The sequence below is a fragment of the Urocitellus parryii genome, unplaced genomic scaffold, assembly GCF_045843805.1.
Source record: "Urocitellus parryii isolate mUroPar1 unplaced genomic scaffold, mUroPar1.hap1 Scaffold_127, whole genome shotgun sequence".
Lineage (NCBI taxonomy): Eukaryota > Metazoa > Chordata > Mammalia > Rodentia > Sciuridae > Urocitellus > Urocitellus parryii.
In genome coordinates this window covers 471,254-493,766 of record NW_027551944.1, presented here as the reverse complement: position 1 = coordinate 493,766, position 22,513 = coordinate 471,254, and the positions used below count along the sequence as shown (strand labels likewise).

The following is a 22,513-nucleotide window of genomic DNA, read 5'->3' as shown; positions in this document are numbered from 1 at the left end:
CCTCATATAGCAATATGCATACAAGTGACTATGTAATATAATAGCTTAGAAGGCAGGGTTTTATTTTTGCTCAAAGTCTAGGTTAAATTTGTTTTCTTTTACTAATATTTCTACACAAACCATAAAGTGTTATTAATAAGTTCATCATATGAATATCTGTGCCATAGGAAAAAAGCTTTTGTTTCTGTAAAAAGGAAACTAACTTGAAGCAATAGGAAAGAAACAAAAGATGAATATGGAATTCACTGTGTATTAACACACACTGCATTGTCTCAGATCACCAAGCTGGTATTACAGAAGAAAATAACTGCTTATAAAAGTTATCTTTTTTTACATAATGTGGTCAATTAAGTATTTTAATATGATCTCTGATATAAAACAGGATAAGTACAAAATTCTCTTATATGTATAGCTGAACTCACAAGAAATTAAGGCATATACCCAGTAGCTTCCCCATCCCTTCAACAAAGGTAATTCTAAACCAAAATGATTAGCTGAAATCACTATATAGCAGCTCTGAGTAGAGTTGACACTCTTGGTAATCAAGATACTTGTGTTTCAATTGCATTAACAAACAAGTCCCTAGAAATGTGAAAAATGAAAAGTTAAAATTGAGAAATCATACAAGGTTACAGACCCTGGTAGGACTGTCTCAGTGAAACGTGGACAACAAAGAAACTCTCACTCCTCCAACAACAGATCACAATAGAACAACAGATTCCAAAGACTGGAATTCCCCCCCACACACACACTTCTCAAAATTACCCAGCATACTGAAAAGTGTACACATAGCTTGGAGACATAAGGCCTTATTCAGCCTTAAGTTGGCATAAGAGAAGAGAGGTTGGGGACATAAAACAATGTATGACTGTGCTTCAATAAGCAAAGCGGCTTGTGCTTCAATCAAACAAACTCTAGCATTTTAAGTTTTCCTGCTGCCTATCTTAGGTGTGAAGCACATTTATTTTAGCCTTGAGAGCCCCTTACCTTGGCAGCCACAGCCACAACTGCTTTCTGGTGGAGATAAGGGCATGTGACATCTGGTTGATTCCAGCTTGACTCTTAGAGCAGCAATGTTTTTCGTGAGTGAATTTTAAAATAAGACATTTGCTGCCACATTGTCTTAAAATCTTAAGTACTCAACAATTTTTTTCTTTTTCTTTGTTTTCAGTTATTTTTTAAAATTAATACACTATAATTATACATAAAATCAGGTTTCATTTTGATGTAATCGTACAAGCATGAAATATAATTTGCTCCACTCCAGTCTCAGTACTTTTCTTTTTCTCCTCTGCTCCCTCCCCCTGTTCCCTTTCTCTATTCTACATGTCTTCTATTTATTTATAGTTTGGTTTTAAAATTGATGACTTATGGATATGCATAAATGTGAAATTCACTTTGATATGTACATTACTGTACATAGCATAGTTTGGTCAATTTCATACCCCAGATTCTGCCTCTTCCTGTCCTCCTTTAACCCCTTCTTCCACTCCAGGAATCCCCCTTCAATTCTCATTAACTTCTCACCTCCCATACCTTGTTTTTCTTATTTTTGTATAGCTTCCAATTTGATCCTTGACATTCTGAGTCTGGCTTATTTCACTCAGCATGATGGTCTCCTGTTCCAACCATTTACCAGCAAAAGACATAATTTCATTTTTTATGTCTGAGTAAAACGGTGGTGGGTATATATACCACATTTTCTTTATATTTTCATCTGTTGACAGGAGACAGAGCTGGTTCCATAACTTGGCCACTGTGAATTGTGTTGCTATAAACATTGATATTTCTGTGCCATGATGGTGTGCTGATATTAGTTTTTTGTAGTCTTGAAGTCAATTTCTCATGTTTAAATACAGAAGTGAATAATGTATAGCCTGTAGTCTGGCCAATTGATCACTTGTACATAAAGTTTCATTGAAACACGTCCTTGAGCATTAATTTATGTATTGTCTGTGCTTGCTTTTGCAATATAAAAGTAGAGTTGAGTAATTGTCTTGGACAATAAGTAGTCTAAAACATACACTTTATACACCTCTCAAAAACATTTGCTATACATGGCTCTAGGTAAGTTACCTTCACTGGCATTGTAAACTCAATCTAGATATAAGAACCTGAAAACTACTGAAAGTATCAGCTATGGTTTGTCAGAGGAGTCTATCTCAGGAAAACATCAACAGAGCTAAGTATTTCTCATTGAAATTAATACCCATTGCAAAATGCTCAGAATGGATCTAAGGTTAACATTATTGATTACAAATCAAGTGTGATCTTAAGATTTTAACTGTGTGTGTGTGTGTGTGTGTGTGTGTACACACACCAGGGATTGGACCCAGGGATGATTAACCACTGAAAACAACCCAGCCCTTTTTTATATTTTAAGGAAATAGGTTCTCATTGAGTTTCTTAGGGCCTTGCTAAGTTGCTGAGGCTGGCTTTGAACTCATGATCTTCCTTCCTTGGTCTCCCAAGTCATTGGGATCACAGGCGCCCAGCCGATTTTATCATTCTATTTAGTAAGCAATTCATGCTATTCCCTCTCATCTTCCAAGGAAACCAGTCAAAATTCTAATGATTCAACTTGCTGCTAGCTATAATCAGGACTTTCCTTTAGTTCAGCATAGGTACATGTTACTATAGATACTGTCTGAAAGTTGACTGAAACTTCTATAGGCCCATGTTTTACTCAGCGTTTTTTTTTTGTTTTTTTTTTTGTTTTTTTTTTTTGCTTCTGTTACTAAAAGAACCCAACCAGAACAACTGTAGAGGAGGAAAAGTTTATTTGTGGGCTCATGGTTTCAGAGGTCTTAATTCATAGACAGCACGCTCCATTCTTCGGGGCTCAAGGTGAGGCAGGACATAACAGAAGAGGGAGGGAAGCAAGCAGAGGAAGGAAATGGCTTATGCCATGGTCAGGAAAGGAGAGAGAGAGAGAGAGAGAGAGAGAGAAGAAGAAGAAGAAGAAGAAGAAGAAGAAGAAGAAGAAGAAGAAGAAGAAGAGAAGAGAAGAAAGTGAGAGAACTCTCTAGATACGAAATGCACAACCCATAGCCATACACCAACTCCCACTCCTCCAGCCATACCCTACCACTTCAAATACCACTCAGTGAATTCCTATCAAGGGATTAATTCACTGATTGGATTAAGACTCTTACAATCCAATCATTTTCCTCTGAACCTTCTTTCATTGTCTCACATGCAAGATTTTGGGGAACACCTCACCTCCAAACCATTGACAAAAAAGCCCTCCCGGGATAGTTATCAACTTCTAATGCACAATTTAGACATTGTTCAAATTATTTTCAATTAAGTAGTGTACAAGTCAATCCATAGTTTCTCATTACATGTAAGACAATGGAGATACTCTCATTATCCTGTTGATGAAAAATTTGGTGAGAACATCTTCTACCAATTGTATCAACTTCTCTCTAAACACATTAATCAGCTAATGAGATCATCATATTTATTTTTCCCTATTACGGTTTCAATATTGGTAGCCCCCACAAAAGCTCATGTGTTCAACAATGCAAGAAACTTTAGATGATTGGATCAGGAGTGCCTTGATCTAATATGTGCGTTAATCCCCTGATAAGGATTACTGGGTGGTAACTGTAAACAAATAGGGTGTGGCTGGAGGAGGTGGGTCGCTGAAAGCATGACATAGGGTTTCTATTTTGTCCATTGTGAGAGATGTCCTGAGCTGCTTTCCTCTGACATGGCTTTCTACCATGATGTTCATCCTCATCTCTGGCCCAGAACAATGGATTTGGTCATCTATGGACTGAGAGCTCTGAAACTGTGAACACCCAATAAACTTTTCCTCCTCTAAATTTTTTCTTCTCAGGTCTTTTGGTCATAGTAGCAAAAAGAATGACTATAATATTCTTAAAACCAAGACTCCTTCGCCTTATAACTCTTATCACCACTGTTAGGAACTGTGAAAGTTCTGAGATTTTTATCATACTTTCAAGTTACCCTGTCACATTCATGGATGAAACAGAAAATGAGAGACTTCAAGATGAGAAACAAAGGATTATATTATTCATGATATAGCTAGCAGCTGTCATTTTGTACTTTATCTTGAGGGAATACATTAAATATGGCCCATACATCATCAGGGAAGAACGGGAAGTGACAAAATGCCTCATTCTTATGTATCTCCATCTTTCTTCCCCAGTTCTATCAGATCTCTCTCAGCCTCTGTATCTTTATAACATGAGGGGTAAAGGGATGTTTGAAAAGGAATGTTTTATTTTCATAGTCACTCCATTGTTTTTCCATAGCATCACAAAACCTATGATAGTGAGTAAGAGAGTATCAAAAATGCTGATTTTTTTTCATTAGATTCTCAGAAACAAAAATCAAATAGTTTGATTCAGGAAAACATTTGAAGAAACGTTGGCCAAAACATCCAAAATTTGGTAAATGACACAATAAAGTAGTAAACATAAATGAAATAATTTGTCAAAAAAAATTTAAATGAGTGTTTATTTGCAATATCCTTTAGACAAACACATGAAGAAATTATTAGAAACATATTTTCTTTGTTTAAGAAGGTTATGAACGATTGAGGTGTTAAGGGAAGATGTAAACTAATAGATACTTAAATGTAAGTTTACAATAAAATATGCAATCTATTTTAATAGACTAAGAAAATGTTAGTACAATTTAATAAGGAATAATACATTTATAAAAATGAAACAGAAATAGTTTTGAAAACAAAGATTGCAACGGAGCAGGTGGTGCATACTTATAAACCCAGCTGCTTAGGAGGCTGAGGCAGGAGAATTGCAAGTTCAAAACCAGCCTCAGTAACTCAGCGAGGCCATAAAGCAACTCAATGGGGACCTCTCTTTAAATAAAACAGAAATTGGTTGGCAATGTGACTCTGGTAAATTGCCCATGGTACAAAATCATCATCATCATCATCATCATTATTTCAGCAGTGAGTTGTGAAACTACTTCAATGTTGAGAGCCACAACCAAGTCAAGATAGCACCTGGCACTTTGCTAGGAGGAGTGGTTTGAGAAGTAATGCCAGCGAGCCATTAAGATGATGGAGATTCCTTAATGACTGACTGCTGTATCTAGATGATAATTAAGTTAAGCTGTGTGTAATTATTAAGATGATGAGGATTCCTTAATGACTAATTGATGTATCAGATGATGTTAATTGAAACAAGCTGTGTATAATGAGTTAGGTATAAATACCTCTGCTGTCCTACAATAAAGCGGCTCCCACTGTATCAATCTTCACAAGTTGCTTGTCAGCCCCTGGTTATTTTGCCCAGCCAGACTGCAGCACTTCAAAAACCCTAATATATGTGTAATTGGAGCTTCCAAATAAAGAAGAGGATTTTAGGGCAAACTTTTGAAGATATAAACCAAGATATCTAAGTTCAAATTAATTCCTAGCACAAGAAACATGGACAAAGCTACACCAAGGCATATCTTGGTCAAATTACTTAAGTTTGCTGATAAAGAGATAATCTTAAAAGTATCAGTAGAGAAACAAAAGAGAGAAGAACAAAAATGACATTATACCTCAACAGAAACAATTTAAGTCAAAGGACAATAAGTGGCTCACCCCCTCCAGTCACACCCTATACAGTCACCACCCAGTTGATCCTTATAGGATATTCATTCAGTGATTAGGTTCAGGCTCCCAGAACCCAATCATTTCACCTCTAAACTTCCTTGTATTGTCTCAGGCATGGAGCTTTTGGGGGACACCTCCCATCTAAACCCTGGCAATCATGATTCTGAGTTCCTGGCTCCTGCAATCAAGGAGGGGAACAGAGGATCGATCAGGGCTGCAGAAGAGTCCATGGGACATGGTGCATTCTAGGCCCTCTGAGTTGTTCTGTTTCCGTGTCTGGAAGATGCCTCCATAACGTTAGGAACTGTTTGGGCTCTTCTTCTGATGCTGCCCCATAAGGACAGGGTCTTGTATGGGACGTGGCTGTTTCAATTGCAGTGAAGCAATGTGCACTAGAGCCAGCTATGGAAAGGAACGGGAGGAAGCCACTGAAGGGTGCAGCAATGGCCGACAGAAATCCAGCACCAGTGACTGAACAGGGGCAGGCTTCACATGAACCAGTGTAAGAAAGATGCCAGGAATTGAGAGCACTCTGTCCCTCCTGCTCCAGAATTTAGGGTTTTCTGCAGTTCCAACACCCTACAAGAAATTTAGTGAGCGGCCTAACAATGAAAATCTCTAGTGCTCCGTAGTTTAGTTGCAACCCAGGACACGAGTATTGCTCATCAGCTCTCTGGCCTCTTTCTCCCTGTCTCTCTGGCCAGGGAAACAGCCCTGCTTGGGCCCATGCAGGTCACGCCCTACACAACCCCAGAGGGCTGCATTCCCACAGAGATTTAGTCTTGCCTATTAGGACATTTTCTTCATTCTTTCTTATTATTGAAAGTTGAAAAGGTGGCACACGCCTGTAATCCCAGCGGCTGGGGAGACTGAGGCAGGAGGATCGTGAGTTCAAAACCAGCCTCAACTAAAGTGAGGTGCTAAGCAACTCAGTGAAACCCTGTCTCTAAATAAAATACAGAATAGGCATGGGGATGGGGCTCAGTGGTCGAGTGCCCCTGAGTTCAATCCCCAGTACCCCTCCAAAAGTCAGAAACTTACCAAAATTATATAATAAATACTACTGAAATAACAATATTTGTTTGCTTTTTTAAAAGCTTCTTTAAAAATATGTGAAAAAGAAATAGGATAGTACTGATAAAGTTGAAATCCTCCTTGTTTTCCTCTTCAGTCTTATTCTCCTCCCTCTGTGTCTTGAGTTCATCAAAACTCATTAATTTGGTCAATTTCCTTCCTGTTCATGGGTTTTTAACTTTTACTGCACATATCCAAGTCCATAAACATAACATAGCCTTGTTTTGTGTGTTTTTATTTAACATAAATAGCATCATTCAGGTTGTGATGGTTTGCAATTTGCTTTATTTTTCACTTGATTTTGTTTTCAAGATCCAATTCTATACATTCACATAGATCTGGTCTCTTTAATTGGTGTATAATATTCCACTTTAGGAATATATGCCACCATTTACTTATCAGTTCTCCTACTGAAAGGCATTTGCATTGCTTCCAAATTTTGTCATTACACGCAATGAACACTTGCAATGAATATCCTTTTAGAAGCTTTATTGCATGCATTTACCTAAGTTTCTCCAGGGTGAATTAAGTATGTATTAAGTGTGTAGGTAGAGATGGCATTGCTGTGAATTGGGAATTGAGTGAGAGAGTCCGTTTAAAATTGTTGAAGATATTTCCAGACATCCTCGGGTGGGAGGAGGGGTGAAGGAGCCCATGGAAAAATTACATTCAAATACGTCACCCACCCAGAAATTTGTACGTATTTTGTAGAGCAGGCACTTCTCCCCTCTAGGAAGATGTGGGTCCCCCACCCCATGAGAACCACTGCGTAAGTGAGACATAACTGTTTTCAGGGAATGTGTCCCTGGTTCAGATATATTTAAGGAGAAAAGGAATGGAGAATAACTGACTTTAAGATTAAAACAAACAAACAAAAAAAAACAAAAAAAAATAAAAAGACATAACTGATTTGCTTGGATGTCTTTACCTTAGTTACCAAATCTCCCAAAGTCTTGTTTGGGAGAAATATTGTCCAGAAATATTGTGCAGATCTCAAGGGATTACAGAGGACCAAAGTGTAAAGTGCTTTGCTCCTAATAATCCCTTGATCAAGTTTTGGGGTGAGGATGCTCCTGTAGCTGGTCTACTTAGAGGCACCAGGGAGCAAGTAACCCAGATCCTTCTGGTGCCAAGTTCGGGCTTAGGAACAATAAGGGTCAAAAGGGGAGTACAAATACGTCCAGAGCCAGGGAACGGAAGGAAGAGAATGAGAAGCTGTGTTAGGCAGCTGTCCTAGGTTAGAGAGTGTCCTCCCCATACCTGAATCCATGTCCACCTGGAACCTGTGGCAAGGGGTCCTATTTGGAAATAGTGTCTGCAGGTGTGATCAGGTAAGGAATCAAACGGGACCAGGGTAGGTCCTAGATCCATTGTTACCGGTGTCCTGATGAGAGGAGAGAAATTTGGACAGAGACACACACACCAAGGAGAACATCATGTAAAGATGGACTCAGAGGAGGAGAAGACTGTGTGGTGGTGACGGAGAGGTTGGACCCCTATCACTGCAAGCTCAGAAATGCCAGGGGTTGCTGGGAGTCACCAGATGGTAAGAAGAACCCAAGAAGCATCCTACCTGGGAGCTTGCAGAGAGAGCATGGACCTGCTGAAACTGGGAAACTGACAGAGCCGCCTTCCAAGGTGGTCCCCAGCGACCAGCCTCCTGGTATTCACAGCGCCATGCAGTCCCCTCCCATCTCATGTGGACTGGACCTTGTGACCTGCTCCTAGCTAGTTCAGCAAACGCAATGGGGTGTCACTTTCAAATCATATCGGAACCACAGTTCCTTTGCTTCTGCTGATGGGAGGGGTCTGTGTAAGCTGCAGGCCTTTGGCATCAACTCTGAGGGTCACAGCAGGCAAAGCCTGATTCTTCTCTACTAGTATCCAGAGGCATGTTGTAGCTCTCAAAGTTGGGCTATGCCTGCCAGTGTGGCAGCAGATCCCAGAAGCTCACTGCCAATTTCTTTCTGGGTTCTTGTCTCACAAATCTGAAGAATGAAATCTGTGGACATGGAAGGTAAGAGTGAAAGAAGGAGGGTGTATTCAATTGTGAAGAATAGAGGTAGGGCAATTGGGAGACACTGCAAAGGTTGCTGCCTCGGTATGCTAGTCTCGGGATTTATATAGCTCTTGGGTCAATGGATATTGGTCCAGATTTATGCTGATCAGTTTTCAGAAAAGTAGCCACACTATTGGTGCAAATGTATGATAATCACATCTTGGAAAATATCAAGGTGACTGTTCAGCCCGTAAGTAACTTTCCTGCAATCTCCATTCATTCCTGCCCCCACTTCCATTTTTTCCAATGCTCATCAGGCAGGCAGAGCCACTGGCAGGAGAGGCGACAGGTTGGGTGACCTAGGTCGCCTTGACCCTGTCTTGCCTTGGCCCTGGCTGGCTGTGCCTCAGGCCCACATTACATGGCAGGCTCCATGTGGCTGTGGCCCATGCACATCACCTAGGCTGGCCTCCCGGGCTTCAGCCAACCATGCCACCACACTGGTGCTCAGGGACTTGGCTTCATGGCTTGGCTTCAATATTATACAAGACAATCAAATTCTTTTTGGTTTTTCTTACCATTTTTCTTGCTCTCTGATAACTGGTAAAAAGGCATCACACTATGACTTAATGGACAGGTCCATATGATAAGAACTGAGGAAGGGCTTCAGCCAAGGAGGAACTGAATCCTTCCAACAATGACGTGACTTGTGATGATCACAGTCCTAGTTGTCACCCTATGTACTGTGTGAGATCCAAGAGGCTGAGAACCTGCCAAACCATGCCTGGATTCTTCACTGGCAAGACACTATGAAATAACACGTTTTTTTACTTTAAGCCACCAAGTTTTGAGAGTGATATGTTTGCACAGCTGGTATAGAAGCACATTATAGACCAACGTGGGTGGCATATGTGGCCAGATGGTTCAGAAGGGAGAGGGGTGGGCTCAGGGTGCATCGCGCTCCTGAGAGCTCAGGCTGGACTTCAGATGCCGCAGAGGTGCACCTGCCCCAAGGGACCTTGAAATCCTTGCCCAAGCTCAACACGACTCTCCCAGTTCAAAGAAGCCTCATGCCTAGCTTGAAACCAATGCTTAAAAAAAAAAAGCATGTTACATATAATCCAGGGTCCATAGTCGGCAACTAATTTGGAGAACAATTTGGTGAACTGAGAGGGGGGGAAGGCTCATCATTTTTGCTAGAAACACCAAAATCATTCAAGTAGGATTTCCCCAAATATTCCTACCAATATGCTTAACCAGTTCATAATCTTCCTTCTGCCTCGGTTTCCATATTTGCAAAATCAAGAGATTAGCTTTTTTATCATCCTTACAGGCTTCTTCAGCATTTATATGTAATCATTCCTTATAAAATAATCAGAAGACCTGGAAATAATGTAGAAGCAAATGGACATTCATGTGAATCACTTCTCATTCTTCAAAACTTAGACCTGACCTCCTCTGGGAAGCAGTCCATAACCTCACCAGATAAAAAAACCCAACTGGGTTCTCCTGTTGGTGACACCACTCAGGGACACATCTGCCAATCATGATGTACATGGTGCTTGCTGACTTTTCCAGATCTTCTTCCTCCACTAGCCAGGCAACGACTTGGGACATTTTGAGACTGATTTATGTCAAATTCTTCTTTGTATGCACAGGACCTGGCAGGCTGCTTGGTACATAATATCTATCCAGTAACTATTTGCTGAGTGAGTGAGTGACTAGACAGATTCATGGAGCTCCTTGGCCCATGGTGAGAACTTTGATTCCTGGGGAAGCAGCCTAGGAAGCTGTGTGTGTCTCTCTTGCCACATGGCTTGCTGGTGATTGTGGCACAAGGTGGTGAGCCAAGGGCACACACGTTTGTGCAGAAAGTCTAATCCCAGGATCCAGCAGACTCAAGAAGTTGGGTAGAAATTCCTCTCCTTTCTGCTCCAACCATGTATGGAGCTTGGAGCAGAGATAATTAATTCACAGCATATGGGGAGACAGATGTTAGGGAAATGTGACAAAGATAACAAGGTCAATACAAGAGAAAGAGGGGGTACAGATGCTGCAGTGATGGAGTGAGTTGTCTCATCGAGTCCTGAGCACCCATGTAATGAGATTTCCTAACAGAGGAGCCACACCAAACAGAAATAAATAGCTGTTTGGAAAGTTACGTAGTTTGTCCAAGGGCACAGAGAAGGTGACTTGAACTTATTCTGTCTCTTTGCATATCCAGGGTACTTTATTACCCCGGATCTACCCATGAGAACATCAGTTTCCCCCCAGTGCAGAGGCTATTTCAAAAGCAATCCCTTAGTGGGGAATCCTGGGTTCTAAGCCATTGTTCAGACCAGAAGTAAAGACATGACCTCACCAGTCCTGCTCTCTTCAAAAGGTTATGACAAAGTACCAGGGACTGGGTGACGTATACACAACAAAAACTTATTTTTCAGTGTCTGGAGACTGGAAGTCCAAGGTCAGGGCATCATGGTTGGGTTCTGGTAAGGACTCTTTTCAGGGTCGCAGACTGCTGACTTTCACTATCTTCCCATGGTGGAGGAATGAGCTAGCTCTCTGACTTCATCTCTTTGAAGAGAGCTCCGTCCCCATGACCTAATTACCTCCCAAAGGCTCCTTCTACAAAATGCCATCATATTGGGGATGAGATTCCAACATGAATTTTGGAGGAGACACAGACATTCAGTCCATAACAACAACCAAGGTAGGTCAGGCAATGGGCTTTGGTGGTGGTAAAACTGCCAAGGTTCGGAAAAGTCAAGAGTAGTAAATACTGAGTGTGGATGAAAAGAATCTCATGCATTTGTATCCTGTGTATATATATACCACTGATTTGGGCTTATCTGCTGACCACAGAATATGGATGCATCACCTTTGACAGTCCGTTTCTTTATCCATGACATGGTGAAAATAACCCCTACCCTATAGAACTGCCACCAAATATTTTTTAAAAAGTGTGTGTGTAGAAGCATCTAGTAAATGAATGGGGTCCAAGTTCTGTTTACAGGGCTGGATCAGTCAGGTGAAATGCCTCAGCCACAGAAGCTGATCCAGGTAGGAGATTTCAGAAGAGCTGGAGCAAGGTCGACACAGGAGGAGGTCTGAGGGAGAAGGGGCAGGTGTCAACTTCTTCTCATGAATATTTTTCTGCTGTGGAAAGTCCCCCCTGAAGCCCCAGCTGACTTCGCTCCTGATCTCATTGGCCAGGTTTACCTCTCATGCCCCTGGGTCATCCCTAGCAAGGAAGAAGGGACTCCAGTGACTGCTTTACACGATGAGACCACTGTGACTTGCCGCAGTCTGGCTGGGCACAATTCAGGAGCCACTTGTCAAAAGAAACGAACTTTATTTTTAGAACACACACACTGCACCACACAGCTCCTCAGGAAAAACCTTCAGAGCCCAACTGCCACCACCGGCTTCCCACAAGCCTCTCAACCTTCCACACTCCTCCTGCTCTTGAGACCGATTGGCTGGGTCATGTGGGTGGAGCCAAAAGAGTCCCCCATTGAGCAGCTCCGTGGTCTGAAAGGGCGGGGAAACAGCCCAATGAGCATCACCGCAGAGGAGCCAATCAGTTGGCAGCTAGAAGTTTGCTGGGGCCGCTGTGAACCAATCGTCAGCTGGCACTGGAAGTTTGCTGGCAGCTGGAAGTTTGCTAGGGCCCCTTCGGCTGTGGCTCTCAACAGTGACTGGGATGGGGCACTGCCTCCCATGGGTGCAGGCCTCATTTGCCAAATACCAAGATCTGATAGCTAGCCAGTCAGGGAGGAATGACCTGGGTGGACAGATAGAACCAAAGTCACACAGAGATCCATGAGTTTCCGGTTGCTGTTCTATAACTAACGCATCACCACAAGCACCGTCTTCAAACAGCACTCCTTTATTGACTTACGGTTCTGGAGACCTGAAGTCCAAAGGGCGTCCCATGGGGCTAACATCAAGGCCTTGACGGGGCTGGTTCCTTCCGGAGGCTCTGAAGGGAGAATATTTTCTTGACTTTCATCTTCAGGAGGCGACCTGCCTTTGTTGAATGGTGGGATCTTCTTATCACATAACTCCAGCATTTTGATTCCCTATTATTCTTTCATCTCTGACCCACCAGCCTCCCTCTTATAAGTACCCTCACGATTACATCGGGTCTACCTGGATAATCCAGGATCACCTTCCCTTTCAAGGTACTTGACAATCGAAAAGTCCCATCAATTCCTGGGAATTGGAGGTTTAAAACTTGCAGGGGGACGGGGGCTGTTATTTTTAGCTTACATGAAAGACACATGGAACTTCATCTTCCAATTCAAGATGGTGAGGCAAAAGTGGAAGTAAGAGAACCTGGCAGTGGGAGTAGATACTGGGAAGATGAAGGTCTGGGAAAGCTATGGTTTAAGGCATGATTCCATGAAGAGCCAGAAGGATGTGGTGTCTACCTTTCAGAAGGTATGGAATTATGTTGTTTTTATCCATGCTGGATACCTCCCCCGCACCCCACCCACCCTCACATACAAAGAGAAGTCGGTCATGAGGCTTAAATTTTTTTTTCTCATTTCAAAAGCTGAGGCATCAGGCAGGAAGCCAAAAATTGGACGTCAGACATTGTAATTATGGAATGATGGAGAATTGGCCCAACTAGATATATCTAAAACAGGTCTCCTGCTTGGTCCAGGAAGGAAGCTGGGGGCATATGTAAAAGATCATTAACTAGAATCTTGAAGATGTGGGGGAAAGGAGTTTCTCTGACCAAAATCACCAAGGAGACTGTGAGCCAGGAGGAGGAGAGGGAAGGGTGGGATGCAGAATGGCAGGATGGGGCGGTGCAGAATAATGAGACGTTTCTTTGCTGCACAGCCAATAGGGAACAGAAGTGGGAGCCACCTACCTGCACTTGGAAAGAAGTTTGGGGGCCACCAATTCAAACAAGGAGATACTGGCTTCGGCGTTAGAATAGTGGAAGAAAGAAAGAGTCAGATTCTTTTAAAATGTGGGCCATAGGCATCAGTTGTTTCCTCTGCTCTGATCCAAGACCCCAGTAAAATAAGTGTCATGAGATTTTTAAAAAGACACACACTCATGAAAACAAAGACCAAGTATGCAAAAAAAAAACACACAGAGGAATATCAAGAGAACTTCAGATGTTAGTAAACAGATGGATAATTAAATTTTAACTTTGCGTGCCAGATAAATATAATGCCCATAAGGTTGCTGAGTAGAACAAGAAGCCAACCAATTTCTATTATGGAATTCTGTAAACACTCTGGAATTTAAAGCAATAGATGTCTTAAAAGGAAGGTATCCTTGAAGCTGAGAAGTCAAGGATTGGTTGAAACTCTGTGAGAGAAGCAGTCAGACGCGGTGCATTCCCCACTCCATCCAGAGCAACCAGCATTCCCACTCCCCTCCCTAACGGGAGGCTGGAGGTGTGCTAAGCCTTGGAAGAGCTATACCGGAGGAACTTAGGAGTCAAGAACACCAAGATCAGCTTGGGAAGAGTGGGAGGTGCAGTTAGTAACTATTGGGATTTAGGGAGTAGAAAGATGTTAGCCCTTTGACAGGAGATTGGAAGGAGTCACACTGGCCCATAGGAGCAGAGTCTTACAGATACCAAGAGAGGAGCCTTGGTTAACAAAATATCTTGATGCTTCCAGGAGCATCCCACTGGAAGTCACTAATGCACAAAAACATCACATGTGCATGGAGCTTCTGTTCCTCCCTTTGGAATGTGAGAGGAGACCAGACTCTGAAACATTTGAATGATGCCTCTAACTGAAAAGAGAAGAATAAAGAAAACTGACACCAGGCAGAAAGAAAAGAAGGAAAAATCTATGAGTGGAAACTTCCAATTTATATGCTCAGAGAGATAAGAAAATACATTAATGTCGCGACCCCTTGCCCGCAAGGAAGACGCAACTCAGGAATCTTCTTCCAGCAGTTTATTCAGGCCTTTGATATTTCTTCTACTACTCCTCTTGCATGCCCCTCCCAGCCTTAATAAAGCATCTCAAGCCCCAATGCAAAGCCGCCACGTGGAACTTTCTCATAGGGTGTTGAAAAACCATGTGCCAACTCTCCCAAATAAGGAGTTGTTTATCACAAACCACAGCAGAGCCAGCGCCATCTTGTAATGGCGACCATAGTCTGCAAAAGCGGCAGAAGCGGCTCACCACACATTAAATCCATGAAACCAGCATTGCCTGATTTTTTAAATGGAGCTTTAAAATAACAAAATTTGTCTTGAAAATTAAAATCATGAGAGACAAATTACAAAGATAGAGGGATCTATAGATACAAATATAAATGTAGATATATAGATTATCAAGACAGAATGGAAACATAATGAAAAAGAACAGGGAAAGATAAGTGTCTTAGAAAGTTAATTCATTCAGAAGGTTAAAAATTGAACTGAGAAAAGTTTCAGAAAATGAATATATTAGAGTAGAAAAAATGTTCCATGATTAAAGACTGTCGGTGTTCAGATTCAAAAGACTCACTTTGTGCCAGCACAATAGATACATCATTATGAATTTCAGAGTAATGATGTTAAATGAAAATCTCAAAAACTCTCAGGAAAAAAAGATATCTATCACATACACACAGATGATCAGAAATCAAGCAATCATTAAAATTATTAGCTGCAATATCAGTAGCTGGAAGACAATAGAAATACCTTCAAAACTTGGAGGAAAATATTTGCCTAGATTTCTTTGTATAGCTAAGATAGAGATATGCAATAAATCAAAGTATTCTACATCATGCATCTTTTCTTTGGAAGCTACTATAACTTCAAATCTTCATTTTGATGAGGTAAAAAGAAGAGAGAGATAAAAATGCACAAAATGGCAATTCAAAAAGAAAGAGAAGGATGTCAAGAATGACAGACAGGTTACAAATCTAGAAACCAACCACTTTTTATTGGATCAGGAAAATGGAGAGGTCTAGGAAGGGTGTTTTCAAGATGGAGGTGGGATGAAAATCATAGATTTTCTCCTATGTTTGAACATATTGAGAGCCACTTTTTATTTCTGGAATAGAGTTTGGGGATGCAGGTGATTATGTATATGAAGGGAGTGGAAAATTTTTGAAATATTGAGGCAATTATTAACTCCAGGAAAAAAAAAGGTAGTTCAAGAAGGGAAATATAAACATTATAGTGCTGTGCACTGAACAGCTGGGAATACAATTTGAACATAACAAATCATACAAAATTATTTAGCCAAGAATTACATTACAGTTATTTGGGAAGATAAGTTCATGATAAAGAAAAGGGTACTTGTGTGCATACATATGTGAATATCACATATTAAGAAGGCATAAGAATTTAAAATTCTTTTTTTAAGGGGGGACTGGGGACTGAGCTCAGGAGCACTTGGCCACTGAGCCACATCTTCAGCACTATTTTGTATTTTATTTAGAGAAAGGGACTCACTGAGTTGCTGCTGACTTTTGCTGAGGCTGACTTTGCACTCAAGATCCTCCTGCCTCAGCCTCCTGAGCTGCTGGGATTATAGGTGTGTGCCACTGTGCCTGACTTAAATCCTTTTTTAAAACAAAAATATCAACTCAGCAATTAGGCATAAAAAGAAAAGTTTTCACAGAAACTACTCCAAGATTTAAAATATTCACCTCTGGGGAGCAAAACGAAGGGTTTGTAAGGAGTGGGATAGTGAATCTCTGTTTTCCATTTCAACCCTTGAACACTTATTAGTTTTCTGTGACTTCTGTAATAAATTACCATAAAGCTGCTGGTTTTAAACAGCAGAACGTTATTCTCCCACAGTCCTGTGGTTAGAATGCCAAAATGGATTTCCTTGGGCCAAACCCAAGGTGTTGGGAGGGCTGTGGTCTGTCTGGAGGTCCTAGGGGAGAATTTGTTCCCTGCCTCTTCTGAGTTCAGGTGGCTACTGGCACTACCTGGTTTGTGGCTATGTCACTCCAATCTTTAAATCTCTCTCCACTCCATCATCACAAGGCTTTCTCTCTGGGTATAAAATCTCCCTCTCCCTTCATCTTATAAAGATACATTTAGAGCTCACCTGGACACCTCTTTAATCATGATCCTTAATTTAATCACGTCTGCAAAGACCCCTATCCCAAGTAAGATGACATGCACAGGTTCCATAGATGGGGCTGTGGGGATTATTCCTTAGCTAACTATGAACATTTTAGAAACATGTCAGTACATCTCTATATGATATATTAATTAATTAAAGGAAAGAAGGTATTTCAACATTTTTACTGTGATTATCCTTGGAAAGTTCTGAGAGGTTTTCCGTGGCCTCTCTAACGTGGTCTTGCATTTCCAGCATACATGAGTCGTGTAAAATGTTAATTTGTGAGTGGGGAAAAAAAGAGGCAAGGAGAAATATTTCATGCTTTGGCCAATCTGCATTTGCAGCTAACTGGTTCCAAGTTTTCCGTTTCAAATACAAACCCCAGGCAATTCTCCAGTGAAGTGACACTGACATTCACGTTGTTCTCTGGAAGACATATGTGTGTTGCAAACACACGCCTCCTGGAAGCCAAGACCTCAGGGGCTAGAGGGAGATTTTGTGGGGTTTCAAAACTGAAAAGAGTACTTTTAAACCCAATCTAGAGAGTCCTTTGCTCTCAGACGCACAGCCTATCTGCTTCCCAGCATTTAGCTTTTATCTATTTTTCTCCGACTGGCTGAACCCCCACATGAGAACGTGAAAGTTGAAAGGGACTTGAAAGATGGTTGGGTCTAACAGGATACAGCTGAGTCCAGAGGATTCCAGCGACGAACGGATGATTTCCCAGGCAATGGAGACAGGACGTGGACCTGGGGCTCCTGATTCTGGATGCCCAGAGCACCTAGGCTCTTCTTTAGTCCATGAATCTCTACCCTTTGCTTCTCTGTAATTTAGGAAGTCCTGGCACCTGCAAAGAACAGGAAGATGAGAAGACGGAGTGACTTGGGCTCAGGGGAAAAATAGAAAAGTGTGCTGGAGAGTTGGTAGTACTAAAAAGCCAGGTCTGGATGAAATCTAGGATTTTTATCCAAGTCAAAAACCTGAGGCCAAGAGGACCAATGGAGCTGTGGGGTGAAGATCTGAGCCTAGAGCTTTGACCTGGCCCCTCTAGCTCGGGAGAAGAACAGAAGCAGGACTTCCCAGGAATCGTGGGCTCTGAGGGGCACCCTGAGTCTAAAACAGAACAGTGAATAACACTGAGGGGTAGGCTCAAGGCTCAGATCCCTATCATGCCCTCCCCTGCCTAAAGCCTTCCATAAGTTTTCATTTCAGTTAATTAAAGTCAACACACATTGTCATGATGCACCAAATGGCTCCCGTCTCTCCAGCCTCAGCTCCTCTCACTCTGGGAGGCATCTGGCTCCCGCTGTCCCTCAGCGGTCAGCCCCCACCTCCACCCATACTTCCCCGCTGTCCCTCAGCGGCCAGCCCCCAACTCCTCCCATAGTTCCCGGCTGTCCCTCAACTGCCAGCCCCCACCTCAATCCATAGTGCCCTGCTGTCCCTCAGCGGTCAGCCCCACCTCCACCCATAGTTCCCCGCTGTCCCTCAACAATCAGCCCCACCTCCATCCATAGTTCCCCGCTGTCCCTCAGCGGTCAGCCTCCACCTCCATCCATAGTTCCCCCCTGTCCCTCAGCGGTCAGCCTCACCTCCATGCATAGTTCCCTGCTGTCCCTCAACGGTCAGCCCCACCTCGACCCATAGTTCCCCGCTGTCCCTCAACAATCAGTCCCCACCTCCACCCATACTTCCCCGCGGTCCCCCAGCCCTCAGCCCCACCTCCAACCATAGTTCCCCTCTGTCCCTTGGTGCTCAGTCCCCACCTCCACCCATAGTTCCCCGCTGTCCCTCAGCGGTCATCCCCACCTCCACCTATAGTTCCCGCTGTCCCTCAGCTGCCAGCCCCCACATCCACCCATAGTTCCCCGCTGTCACTCAGCGCTCAGCCCCACCTCCACCTAAAGTTCCCCGCTGTCCCTCAGCGACCAGCCCCCACCTCCACCCATAGTTCCCAGCTGACCCTCAGCGGTCAGCCCCAGATCCCCCCATAGTTCCCCCCATAGTTCACCCCTGTCCCTCGGTGCTCAGCCCCCACCTCCACCCATAGTTGCCCTCTGTTCCTCAGCGGCCAGCCCCCACCACCTCCCATAGTTCCCCGCTGTCCCTCAGCGGCCAGCCCCCACCTCCACCCATAGTTCCCCGCTGTCCCTCAGCGGCCAGCCCCACCTCCACCCATAGTTCCCCGCTGTCCCTCGTCGCTCAGCCCCCACTTCCAACCATAGTTCTCTGCTGTCCCTCAGGCGCCAGCCCCCACCTCACCCATAGTTCCCTGCTGTCTCTCAGCGGTCAGCCTCACCTCCACCCATAGTTCCCCGCTGTCCCTTGGTACTCAGCTCCAACCTCCTCCCATAGTTCCCCGCTGTCCCTCAGCTGCCAGCCACCACCTACACCCATAGTTCCCAGCTGTCCCTCAGAGGTCAGCCCCACCTCCACCCATACTTTCCCGCTGTCCCTCGGCGCTCAGCCCCCACTTCAACCCATAGTTCTCCACTGTCCTTCGGCCTCAGCCCCCACCTCCACCCATAGTTCCCCGCTGTCCCTCAGCGCTCAGCCCCACCTCCATCCATAGTTCCCCGCTCTCCCTCAGTTGTCAGCCCCACCTCCAAACATAGTTCCCCGCTGTCACTCAGCCATCACCCCCACCTCCACCCATAGTTCCCGCTGTCCCTCAGCAGCCAGCCTCACCTCCACCCATAGTTCCCCGCTGTCCCTCAGCAGCCAGCACCCACCTCGAAACATAGTTCCCCGCTGTCCCTCAGTGGTCAGCCCCACCTCCACCTAATGTTCCCCGCTGTCCCTCAGCGGTCAACCCCCACTTTCTCCATAGTTCTCCGCTGTCCCTCAGCACTCATCCCCCACTTCCTCAATAGTTCCCCGCTGTCCCTCAGCGCTCATCCCCCACCTGCACACATAGTTCCCCGCTGTCCCTCAACGGTCAGACTCACCTCCACCCATAGTTCCCCGCTGTCCCTCAGCGGTCATACACACCTGCACCCACAGTTCCCCGCTGTCCTTTGATGCTCAGTCCTCACCTCAACCCATAGTTCCCCGCTGTCCCTCAGCGGTCAGCCCCACCTCCACCTATAGTTCCCGCTGTCCCTCAGCGATCAGCACCACGTCCAACTATAGTTCCCCGCTGTCCCTCAGCTGCCAGCCCCCACCTCCACCCATAGTTCCCTGCTGTCCCTCAGTGGTCAGCCCCACTTCCACCCATAGTTCCCCACTGGCCCTCGGTGCTCAGCCCCCACATCCACCCATAGTTCCCCGCTGTCCCTCAGCTGCCAGCCGCCACCTCCACCCATAGATCCCCGCTGTCCCTCAGCGGTCAGCCTCACCTCCACCCATAGTTCCCCGCTGTCCCTCGGTGCTTAACCCCCACCTCCACCCATAGTTGCCGGCTGTCCCTCAGCGGCGAGCCCCTACCTCCTCCCATAGTTCCGAGCTGTCCCGCAGCTGCTAGCCCCCACCTAAACCCATAGTTCCCCGCTGCCCCTCATTGACCTGCCCCCACCTCCACCCATAGTTCCCCGCTGTCCCTCAGCGGTCACCCTGCACCTACTACCATATTTCCCCGCTGTCCTCAGCGGTCAGCACCCATCTCCACCCATAGTTCCCCGCTGTTCATCAAGGCCAGCCCCCACATCCACACTTAGTTCCCCGCTGTCCCTCAGCGGCCAGCCACCACCTCCACCCATACTTCCCCACTGTCCCTCAGCTGCCAGCCCCCACCTCCACCCATAGTTCCCTGCTGTCCCTCGGCAGTCATCACCACCTCCACCCATAGTTCCCCGCTGTCCCTCAGCAGTCAGCACCTCCTCCACCTATAGTTCCCCACTATCCCTCAACAACCAGCCCCACCTCCACACATAGTTCCCCGCAGTCCCTCAGCGGCCAGCCTCCACCTCCAACCATAGTTCCCCACTGTTGCTCAGCGGTCAGCCTGAACTCCACGCATAGTTCCCCACTGTCTCTCAGCGGTCAGCCCCACCTCCACCCATCCTTCCCCGCTGTCCCTCAGCAGCCAGTCCCTACCTCCACCCATAGTTCCCCACTATCCCTCAGCGGTCAGCCCCACCTCCACCCATAGTTCCCCGCTGTCCCTCGGTGCTTAACCCCCACCTCCACCAATAGTTCCCCACTGTCCCTCAGCGGTCAGCACATCCTCCACCTATAGTTCCCCCGCAGTCCCTCAGCGATCAGCCCCACCTCCACTGAATGTTCCCCGCTGTCCCTCAGCTGTCAGCCCCCACCTACACCCATAGTTCCCGCTGTCCCTCAGCGACCAGCCCCCACCTCCACCCATAGTTCCCAGCTGTCCCTCAGCGGTGAGCCCCACCTCCACCCATAGTTCCCCTCTGTCCCTCGGTGTTCAGCCCACACTTCCTCCCATAGTTCTCCGCTGTCCTTCAGCGCTCAGCCCCACCTCCACACATAGTTCCCCACTGACCCTCAGCCATCACCCCCACCTCCACCCATAGTTCCCGCTGTCCCTCAGCAGCCAGCCTCACCTCCACCCATAGTTCCCTGCTGTCCCTCAGCAGTTAGAACCCACTTCCTCCCATAGTTCTCCGCTGTCCCTCAGCGTTCAGCCCCAACTCCACCCATAGTTTCCCGCTGTCCCTCAGCGTTCAGCCCCACCTCCACCTAAGGGTCCCTGCTGTCCCTCAGCGGCCAGCCCCCACTTCCACCCATAATTCGCCGCTGTCCCTCTGTGCTCAGCCCACACCTCCACCCATAGTTGCCCGCTCTCCCTCAGGCGCCAGCCCCCACCTCCACCCATAGTTCCCCGCTGTGTCTCAGCGGTCAGCCTCACCTCCACCCATAGTTCCCCGCTCTCCCTCAGCCGTCACCCCCACCTCCACCCATAGTTCCCGCTGTCCCTCAGCGGCCAGCCTCACCTCCACCCATAGTTACACGCTGTCCCTCAACAGCCAGCCCCCACCTCCGTACATAGTTTCCCGCTGTCCCTCAGCGTTCAGCCCCATCTCCACCTAATGTTCCTTGCTGTCCCTCAGCGGTCATCCCCCCCACTTCCTCCCATAGTTCCCCGCTGTCCCTCAGCGCTCATCCTCCACCTGCACCCATACTTTCTCGCTGTCCCTCCGTAGTCAGCCTCACCTCCACCTATAGTTCCCCCTGTCCCTCAGCTTTCAGCCCCAGCTCCACCCTTAGCTCCCCGCTGTCCCTCAGCGGCCAGCCCCCACCTCCACCCATAGTTCCCGGTGGTCCCTCAGCGGTCAGCCTCACCTCCACCAATGGTTCCCCGCTGTCCCTCAGCAGTCAGCTCCACCTCCACCCATAGTTCCCGGCTGTCGCTCAGCTGCCAGGCACCACCTCCACTCATAGTTCGCCGCTGTCCCTCAGCGGTCACCCTCACCTCCACCCATAGTTCCCCGCTGTCCCCCGGTGCTCAGCCCACAACTCCACCAATAGTTCCCCGCTGTCCCTCAGCGGGCAGGCCCCACCTCCTCCCATAATTCCCTGCTATCCCTCAGCGACCAGCCCCAACCTCCACCCATAGTTCCCCGCTGTCCCTCAGGGGTCAGCCCCACCTCCACCTACAGTTTCCCGCTGTCTGTCGGCGCTCAGCCCCACTTCCACACATAGTTCCCCGCTGTCCCTCGGCGCTCAGCCCCCACCTCCACTCATAGTTTCCCGATGTCCCTCAGAGCACAGCCCAACTCCACACAAAGTTCGCTGTCCCTCAGTGACCAGACCCCACCTCCACCAATACTTCCCGGCTATCCCTCATCGGTCACCCCGCACCTCTTCCCATATTTCCCCGCT

At 46.0% G+C, this 22,513-nt stretch overlaps 1 protein-coding gene across 1 annotated transcript in view; it reads right to left on the bottom strand.

Moving 5' to 3' along the window:
• Positions 1–14,643: 14,643 nt before the first annotated feature.
• LOC144251622 (flavin-containing monooxygenase 5-like) overlaps positions 14,644–22,513 on the bottom strand; it is a 60,794-nt gene continuing 52,924 nt past the window's right edge. Inside the window, exon 8 of the mRNA XM_077794447.1 lies at positions 14,644–17,570. Coding sequence (XP_077650573.1) covers positions 17,318–17,570 — 253 coding nt within the window. The 3' untranslated portion in view covers positions 14,644–17,317. The remainder of the gene's footprint in view (positions 17,571–22,513) is intronic.